The sequence below is a fragment of the Nothoprocta perdicaria genome, unplaced genomic scaffold (genome assembly GCF_003342845.1).
Source record: "Nothoprocta perdicaria isolate Ctin4 unplaced genomic scaffold, notPer1 scaffold_84, whole genome shotgun sequence".
Taxonomy (NCBI): domain Eukaryota; kingdom Metazoa; phylum Chordata; class Aves; order Tinamiformes; family Tinamidae; genus Nothoprocta; species Nothoprocta perdicaria.
Window position 1 is genome coordinate 2,794,200 of NW_020456132.1, and position 9,956 is coordinate 2,804,155.

Consider the following 9,956-nt stretch of genomic DNA (forward strand, 5'->3'; position numbering starts at 1 on the left):
TTTTGTTTTTGACCATCAAGAGCATGTCCCGTTTAACTGCTGTGGCCAACTTGTTGCCTCTTGAACTGCATGCAATCCGAAAGCTCTTCAAGTACAACCCCTTGTTTCAGGCCACACCACAGAGTCAGCAGTAATGCTGTGCTGGGGAGGAGGCTACCAGATAAACAGCATTCCTGATGCTGAGCTAGCAGGGTAGGGTAGTACTTCATGTCACTGAGGAACAGGATTGCCCCATATGCGATAGGGAAGAGCCTTAGAAGCTGCTCCTAAAGCCCTTTATTTCCCCCCCCAAACTTGACTACCTCACTGTCATGTAGTTGTCAGATTTTAATATGCACATCAGGGAATTTAGTCATGTATAGTCATTCTGACCTTAAATGAGATGGATTTAAAAGATCATGATGGAGATTCCTAACAATTACATTATTCCTCTGCCCTCTCGTGGTTAAGTGTGGAAAGAAATTAAAAAATAACAAAACTTTTGCCGTATTAAATAGCACTTTTGCACACTACATTACTGCAATTTTGCCCATCTCTAATCTGAGTAACTTGATCATCCAGACACAGTGATTCTCAGTTCACCCACACACATTTATTTTTGYACAGAGCTTTAGTTCAACAGGAATAGAAAAAAAATTCTTTAGAGCTTGAAGTTCCTTCATATCATACAGGTCTATGGTAGAAATATTGTACGTAGTTCTCCTTGCCCACATTACACCACGTTTAGCCCCTAAACTTCAAGCCTTTAGTGAGAAAAATGCTTTATTCTAAGGTAATAACTGTGCCAGAAACAGAAGTTTCAACGGCATTGCCAAAAGAAAACAGTTACTATACGATCAGAACTATTCCTGGACCAAATTTGGTCCATGATTAATAATAGCAAGTCTTTTGTACTTCATAAATATACATAAAAGAGTCAAGTTTTATCAAATATCTAAAGGAATACATACAAAAGAAAAGCTAATCCTCTAACAACTTGGACTCTAGGCAAATATTCAATTTAAATACTGAGAATACACCTCTATACAGCAAATCCACMTCAGTGTGTCTTAGCAATAAGTCATTACCTTGAAAAGCTGCTTCTCCACATCTTTCAGCTTCTGCCGAAGCTGCTTGATGTCATTCTTGAAGCCTTCCACTTCCATATTTCGGCGTTTTTCCAAGGCTTCGTATCGCTGAGTCATCAGCTGCAGGCGCTTTCCCATCTTTTCTGAGCGCTCCTACAGATAGGAGAACGCAGTGTGGTTTAGAGAAATAGAGGAAGATGTACACTTACAACACAAAGCATGGAGAAGGGGTTCGAATGATCAATCCAGGGATGCAAAAATAGCTAACAGTAGAGGATTACAGGATAATTACCTTAAAGAGCTCTCTGCCAACATCTCCCTCCTCACGAATCCTTGCCAGCTCACCTTCTAGGCTGACACACTGCTCCCGGTACATGTTCGATAGCCGCTGCTCYTGCCTTAGTTTCTCCTGCAGCGACTAGGACATAGGAAGAAGATCAAGAATTAATTCAGCAACCAGTAACTTGAGAATTTCTCTTACTTTAAATGACAAATATGAAGCAGAACAATTACAGCGTGATAAACAGAATAATGAATAGAAAAATCAAAATAGATGAATAATATATCAATACTGAAAAATAATTGGCATCAGAGCTAATGAAATAATTAGGAAGGGAGCCCTCTTACTACATCTAAAAACATTTCAATTACTAAAACCATCTAGTTAGATCATCTCTGTGTGAGTTTATCAACAGTTACAGAAAGCTTTTCCCATCCCAAGGCCAACACTGTAATTGTGCTTTTCACAGCTGCTTGTGCAATGCTTTCAGAGGCAAACGTGTTTCAGTAGTTGATGAGAACGATTTCATATTGCCTTTTACCCACTTCAGGTCTCCAAACTTGTCCCTGAAAGTTTATTATTAAAGGATAAGAAAATCCCAGCCAACACAGAAGAGTTATAGGGGCACAGCAATCAAATGGAATTTATTCTCCTTAAAACAGCAGAGATAGACAACGTTTTTAGGTTCAACAGCTTTCATAAAAAGATGGCACATAACAAGCAGGTTAACAACTGTCAGTCATCTGCCTCACAAAACTCTGGAGCTGGTTTGCTCTAGGCATTGACTAAATGCTCAACGCTATCTGAGGTTTGCAAGCAATAAGGATTGTTGTCTTTATCCTTCGTGCCAGCAACAGTGTAACCYGCAGCAAACTAGTCCAGCTTTGAAACAATTATCATTTTCTGTACTTGGAACTTGCTATTTAAGTACTGTTCAGAGAGCCTCTCCATAGAAAAGATCTACCTTGATTTCTCCGCTATGGAGTTTCCAGTCTTCATAATCTTCCTGAAGAATCTTCTTGACATCTCTTTGCTTCTTCTCTCTCTCAGCCTTTTTGCTGACAGGCCGATCCAGGCCTTTGTCAAGTTTCCTCAGCAGAATGTCCTTCTCTGCCATCCATGCTTTCTCGTTAGCTCGAGTATCAAACTTCAGCTGGAGGAAGTCTCGGGTACTCTCATACAAGAGATTCTGCGTCTTATGAAGCCTGTAAAGAGATCCCCGTTAAGTCAATTTACTTTTCCTAGCTGCTACTTTATTTTCCTCTGTTTGCATTGAAAGTTGGAAGAAGCAGAGAAAATGATAGGTGCTTCCTACTATATTTAGATTTTCCTCATCTGATGTCAGGAGTGCTATTCTTCCRAGGTGCAACAGGATTAATATGAAGATGACTCCATCCATCTCCCGCCATATACCAAGCAGCTGGCTGCATAATTTGCTTTTCTGCCTACTGCAGCAAACAATATAATGAAAACCAAAGACTGATTTTCAGATTGTTTCCCTTTTCCTCCATCCCATGATTAAATCTAAGTCATTTTCTTGTACTCACTTATCTGTTATATTTTTGATCTTATCCTGGTCCCTCTGATGCTGGACCTTGGCTTCTTCMATATGAATCCGCCTGTCCTCTAGGAGCGCCTCAAGTTGTTCCTTGGATAATCGTGTCTGTTCTTCCATTTGAGCCTGCAGAGCCTCCACCTGGATAGGTGTGCAAAGAAGCTGCAGAATAAGCTCCTACATAATTCATTTTAAGACTCTCCTAAAATCCAGGATTCAAGTTAGATTCTTTGCCCTATRAAGCTTTAGGAGAGTTTTAGTTTCCAATTTTAATGTTAAATACTTTGAATAACTTTTAGAAAGGAAAAAAAATCAAGCTATAGACAAGGTTATCTATAAATAAGATCAAGAGATTCAAGATTTGAAAGATTTAAATTGTWTGTAAGATGTGCTGAATTCTGTAGAACAGACTTTTACAGAGACCTAGCGAAGAACAGTTCACTGTACTATTATAGCATATCATATCATGGCAGGGGCAGCACAATTCCATATCAGCTACTTTGCTTCTGAGAGACTTCCACAAAATATCTAATCCATCAGCTTTTCCGTGAGTCTCATGCAAGGCGAGAGACACATCAATGACAGTTTTCAAAGCTTACATTTAAAGACACCACATTCTAGTTGATTTTATGGGTACATCTGCTTATAGAAAGCTTCCAGAATCAGGCTTAGGTTCTTTAATCTAAGCTCACTGCAAAGAAACAACTAAATAAACAGAAAAAGTGGAAAACCACAGCAAAACATGGGGGTTGATAAGCAAAATGCAGACATATTGATTTTAAACAGATGGCATATTTAACATAACTGCTGGACAGACAGGAATTATGCCCTTTTAATTAGCAAATGTTTTTACCTGGAGTAAGAGTGTTTGATTGTCTGTCTTATATCTCTCAGGACTTTCTAGTTTCTCCACACTTGCTGCTGATTTTGAAGTGCTCCTCTTGGTGCCTACTGCAAAAATCTGCATTAGAAATGGATGAGTGTTCTCTGATCTGCTGAGTACTTTTCTCAGCAGAAAATACTGCACTGCTGGCATATAARCAAATGAAAAGTCCTGCAACTGCTACAGTCACTAGGACCTGAGGAATAAGTTTTGAAATCGGATGAAAAAAAGTTATGGTGATGATTACCAYGCAACCATGATGACCTCATGTCACCAAGCTGCAATACCCAGACATTTTCCTATTTTTCTTGGCATATGTGGAAAATAAACTTTAAACAGTTAAAGGTATTATAGCTGTCACAACAAAACCAGTAAGCAAGCGCAGAGATTCTTAACTGTCTACACTCAAAGTAGAATACCCCCTCTTGAAAGGATTCAGGTTAGGATGACTGTGCAGTTTGGTACCTGTACACCAAGGTCCCCTGCTCATTAGCCGAGCAGATAAAAAACCAGCTCATATTATTGCCAGAGGCTTTGAAAGAAGTGAGGTGCACCGTACACATATGGATGTGTACCTGGCTGTATTTAAGCAGCTTAATAAAGAAACTGCAGGCTTTCACAGAAAAAAAATGTTTGGGATACAGAACACAAACACCCGAAAAGAAAGTATTAATAGCTGTGCTGCTGTTAAATCAGTTTGGTTTGGTACCTGTTGTAGAAATATCATTTCGTTCATGAGGATCCCTGGATTTAGCTGGTCTTTGCAGAACAGTGACCTATACAAACAGATTAGAACTCAGCTGAATATTTACAGTTCTCCAAAGCTGCAATAGTCCACTAAAAGTGGACTATTTTCCACTAAAAGTGGAAACTGCAGGAGAACAACACAAGGAAGACATTTACAAAACTAACAGTATTGAGAGAGAGGAGAAGGGGGGGGGGAACAAAAAACACCCTTTTCCTTTGCAACAGCTGGATCTTGACATTTTTGTTCCATGCTTTATTCCATGAAAAAACTCACATTTCACCATACTCCAATATGCCCAAATCAAGTCATTACTTCCCTTGACATACAGGTCCAATTACAGTGCTCTTCATATACTACCACTTAAACAGTTTGACACCATTGCTGAGACAACACACAACTGCCTAGAGGGAATGACTCTTCTGTAGACACCTTCTCAGGAAATCTCAGTACCGATCTCAGCATTGCTTTACTCTTTGCTGGGAGTCTAGCTGTAGGTTTCCAGTGGTACCTGGCTGATCTTCAAACAGTCTTTCCYGATTTCCTCCAGCTCCCCTTTCCTTCTCTTCAGCTTTTCAACGGCCACTTGCCACATGGCCTTAAGCTCCTGCCTTACATTTAAAGGTGCAATTTGTTGGTCTGTTCTGTCTGCTCTGGAGGCGTGAGGGGCTGGATGCTAACAGCACTGATCTCCAGTTGTCGTTGCTTTTGTCAGTAACTATACTAATAGCGCTACAGATACCTCCTGCTTTGCACACAGTGGTTTTTTTATTTTTTATTTTTTTTTTTTTAATTGTGGGCCTGTTATAGCCTGTGGTCAGTCTCCAGAATATGGATATTCCTAGGACAAAATATCATGAACAGCTCTAAAAACCTTCCCTGTGATCTTACCTTATGTGGAGGTTCCTTGTGAAAGTATGTAACTTCTCCTCTGTCTGAACCCACTAGAGCCAAAAGATGTTGAATTTTTTTTCTATCTTCTAATTCCCTGGAATTCAGAGAAAGGCATCAGAACACTACTATCTTACTCGTTTACTCATTAAAATCCTTGAAATTTTCCCTACTGTTAGTTTGTGAATACACTGCTAAAAGAAAAAAAAAAAAAAAAAAGCAACCCCTAAGACACACTATTGACATGGCCTATATGACGAGACCAATAGCCATTATGCTGGCATTTCCTTATTTTCAAGGACGACATTTCAGTCAATACAGTAATAGAAGACACTAGTAAAGTATGTCAGCAAAAATACGAACTAAAATCCTTGCAGATATTTTGTTCCAAAGCCAAGTGTCCATTGTTTTCAAAGAAAGCGAGATGAGGACTGTGTCACTGTGTCTAATTTTAGTCACCCTCTTGAGAAACATCAAAGCACACTAACAAACACCGAAACAAGCTTTTYAAACCCTAGCACAGGACCTGGGATTAGCACCTACTAGTGCTCCAGAGCCAGTTGGGAAGTCCTGTCCAGGGGTAGTTGTCACAGCAAGACACACTCCAGTAGCAAAAAGGCATGAAAAAAGGAGCGGCTGCCAACATGACACTATGGGGTCAGGGGAGATCATTTGCTTTGATGTGTTTTTTGTTTTAGGGGTTCTATAGCCAAGRGAGGGAATTTCACAATGCAGGTGGAAGCTCTGATTAAGTCAAAACCTTCACATCAAAGCCAGCAACTTGGAATTGAAGTCGGGATCTATGATCAGCTTCTGCTCTTTTCTGCTACTGGAATAGGAGGAATAATAAGCAGAAACATATCTGGCAGCCCAACAGATTGTATTTCAGTTCAAAGACAGATATGATTTTATAAGAGCCAACTGTGTGAAGTGCAGCATAACTGCTTTTCTGGAGATTCCCAAGTTCTCCAGGGATCTGGAAAGAGCACATGCAACTCTRCTAGAGCCAGTTCCACAGCCCCCACCTAGACAGCGCACCTGATTTTCAGGCGGTCGTTCTCCGAGTAAAGGCGGAGGACTTGCTCCCTCTCCTGGAAGAGGTAGACTTGCATGTCGCTCAAAGCCTTYTGCAACTCCACTATCTCTTCTTCTCGCTGACGTACTTCCCACTGCAGCTTGTGCTATGCAAAGAGAAGGGAGCAACAGAAGTGACACAAAGATTCAGGCAACACCAGCAAACACACTGTGTGCACCAAGGAAGAGCGAGCCACTATAAGCAGTTTATAACTATTGCAGCTCAAGAGTATTATTGTACAGAAAAAAAAGACAATATTGGTAAATTATTAAAAGGGTTTCAGGGAAAACATTTGGAAGCCTTCAGGAAAGTACTTGAGCACGCACATGGATATATACAATATGTACAAACACAGGCAGGCACCTGCACACATGTGCACCCCTAGAAACATGCACAGGCAGCCATGCATGTGCTCACGTGTGTGTGTGTGTGTGTGCACTCATGTTCCCAGACACCTGCATGCACACACACACACACACACACACATGCACCACAGCTCATGCACAGCCCCAGCACACAGGCAGGCACACGCTGGCACACACAAACTGGCCTCAGGACTTTTCCTCTTAAAAAACAAAGGCTTTTAGGTTTTTTGAACTGTACCTTTCATTTATTTGCTGGATAGGTTTTTCCGTTTGCTTTATGACAGAGGACAAAGACAACTAGAAATCATAAATAAAGCCCAAAACTTAGCTACTTCTTCTTAACTTACTTCTATCATGCTATTAGAAATCTCAGTATCATCTGTGTTAATTTAACAGATTTATTTCTTTACTAAATAATAAAGGCTACATACACTTGCTTAAGCTATCACCACTTCTTACCTGCTCATCATAAGTTTCTTTGTATCTCTCCAGCCTTTTAACTAAATCTTCATGCTCTTCATCAAATTCAGCAATCTTCTTGYGATAGTATTCCAAGAGCTCCCGGGACGGGCGGAGCAAAGCAAGGCGCTCATTGATGGAGGGAAGGGGAGTGAGGTCTTCCTGATCTGGAGGTGGAGACCTAGTAGGTCTGGAAGAGATGTGAGAAATTGCTAGCCTGGACAGACACATTTTCTAACAACATATAAACTACAGACAGTAAGAGGCAATAACTGTTAAAATAGTCAGAAATATGACAACACAGATACCAATTTACTGCAAAATTTAAAGGCAGGCTAGTATATCTGCATTCCAAAGAAGTCACGGCATTTATGAGATTTAAAAGCTTTCAAATAGATAAGTGTGCAGATTTACTATGCTATGCAGAAATGGCCTACTGCTGGAAAAGCAGGAAAGAAAAACTTATAGGAAAAAAAAAAGTCTCTTGGATTATTTGGAGAGGATGAACTTGAAAGGAAGAAGCAGAAATGAAAGAAAAGATGGCTAGAGAAAGGATAATTAAGAGTCCTGGCAACTGGAAGAAGCAGACATTACAACAACAAAAACAGCCACCAAACTCTAATAGTCATTGCCTGTCTTATACCAAATTAAACCCTGAAAAGATGAATATGCTTTAATCACAGAATGTTTGCAGTTAGAAGGGATCTCTGAGAGCTACTCAAGCAGAACCACATAGCATATGCTGCAGAGGACTGTTTCTAGACAGCTTTTCTCTCCAGAACATCTGGACAGAACATCCAGGGATGGAAACTTCCCAGCCTCTTTGGGCAGCCTGTTCCAGGGCAATTATCCTCATAACAATTTTTTTTTTTTTCCTCTTCGTATTCAGACAGAATTTCCTGTGTTTCAGTTTGTGGCTTTTGCCTCTTGACCTACTGGTGGGCACAACTGAAATGAGTTTTATAAAGAATAACTGTAGATTGTCAAGATAACATCACATTACTAATGGAACAGTCATCATAGCTTTTTAAATAGTTTATGTCCGGGTATTTACATGCTTCTCTTTCCACCATACACGGTGGCTAAACTATGTGCACAGCATGATCGATGGTGAGGGACAAACAGAAATCTTCGGAAAGCCTAGGAATTTGATGCTATGATATTATCCAGAAGAATATAGGCCAAGTTGAAAATGTGTATGTGCAATTACCTATTTGACATTTGTTAGAGACAGTGATTATGGCATTCAAGTATTCTTTTATTTATAGAAACAAACACCAAGTTTGCAAGTGCCACTGCACACAAAAGCCAAGATTTGCTTTGGAAAAGCATTGAATTGCTTATGTTGACTAGACAAACACTTTTTTACAATACTACCAGTAACCAACACAGAGAAGCCTTCTAAAGGTAGCTAGGCAGATCTTTACTAAACAAACACACAGGCCACAACCCAAGTCCCAGCACCAGCAGGTTCATCACAGAGCAACCTGGCAGGTGACACAGCAGCAGAGCTTGTTTTTGGAGACTGCTCATCCAAGGTGCGTGGATGGGAACCCCAAGACACTACATCCTGAAAACCTTATGCCCTCCACTTTCCATGGCAGGAAAGTATTATACATGCAGATACAGAATAATGATGATACTGTTTCATGTAGCAGCTTCCCCAGCAGCTGTGCCCCCAAGCTACCTTAAACAATACACTTGCAAAAATAAACAGCAGCAACAGAGGAAAGTTATGCAAGCACAAGGCAACTGTTTTATGACTGAGGCAAAGAAGAGTAGAAATTGAAAGGATAGGTTAAAAAACAAAACCTACAAGCACAAAACAGAGCCAAGAGGATAAAACCGAGCTCAGCAGACAGTAAGAGCTCAACTACGTAGGGCCCAGCATCGGGACCCGGCCCGCTGAAAGCAGCTTAGAAGTGGAGGGGGACACAGTCCCCATGATACCTTCTGGAGGGCGGCGAGGCCCGTGGAGAACGGGCTGTAGCGCTCATGGTGGCCAGGCAAACAGAGCGCCCTCAGCAGYAACGGCCGCAACGGTCACCCAAGCGGCGCAGCCAACCGCCCGCAACTTGAACTGCGGGAGCAACCTACCGCCCGTCCCGCCCAATCACAGGCGGCCTCCTATGCCTCCCCACCAGCTTTACCAATCAGCGCTGGCGACACGGACAACACTCGTTCTCGCCGGCGTGCCTGGGAGTTGTAGTTTGCGGGGGGAGGAACTGCGCATGCGCGGCTCCCGCCACCTAGCCCGGCGTGTCCTTTAAAGCGCCTCTTCATGGCGGCCACGGGCAGTTCCTGCAGCTGCCATGGCCGCCGCGTTCGACMTGCGGCTCAGTCTCCCTGTGCAGTTTTTAGGTTACCTGGATTGTATTTTTCTTTCTTTTTTTCCCCCCCTAAAAAACCTGGCTTAGTTACAAATCTCCAAAGTTCTTTCTCAAGTCAATCTTCGCAATAAACACAGAAAAGGGAAAGGGAAGGCCAGAAGAATAGCTGTGATTACCCTGGGTTATGCGGTCCTTTTTTTTTTTTTTTTTTTTTTTTTTTTTTTTCTCCAGTTCTCATGAAGCAGCCAGAGATTATTGTGTAAGGCGCTGAAGCTTCCCCTTGGCAGGGAAGGAATAAATAGCTCC

The 9,956-nt window shown here is 41.4% G+C and overlaps 1 protein-coding gene across 2 annotated transcripts in view; it reads right to left on the reverse strand.

Annotated features, from left to right (window-relative positions):
- CCDC77 (coiled-coil domain containing 77) overlaps positions 1-9,364 on the reverse strand; it is a 10,525-nt gene extending 1,161 nt beyond the window's left edge. Inside the window, exons 1-10 of one of the 2 annotated variants that reach the window (XM_026052190.1) lie at positions 9,271-9,364; positions 7,321-7,510; positions 6,460-6,602; positions 5,422-5,518; positions 4,495-4,561; positions 3,756-3,850; positions 2,895-3,043; positions 2,312-2,552; positions 1,360-1,485; positions 1,068-1,220 (exon numbers count right to left, since the gene is read on the reverse strand). In XM_026052190.1, the coding sequence (XP_025907975.1) occupies positions 1,068-1,220; positions 1,360-1,485; positions 2,312-2,552; positions 2,895-3,043; positions 3,756-3,850; positions 4,495-4,561; positions 5,422-5,518; positions 6,460-6,602; positions 7,321-7,510; positions 9,271-9,317 (1,308 nt within the window). In that variant the 5' untranslated portion in view covers positions 9,318-9,364. Of the gene's footprint in view, positions 1-1,067; positions 1,221-1,359; positions 1,486-2,311; positions 2,553-2,894; positions 3,044-3,755; positions 3,854-4,494; positions 4,562-5,421; positions 5,519-6,459; positions 6,603-7,320; positions 7,511-9,270 lie in introns of both variants that reach the window. The other variant, XM_026052189.1, reaches the window with a different exon arrangement.
- Positions 9,365-9,956: the final 592 nt, after the last annotated feature.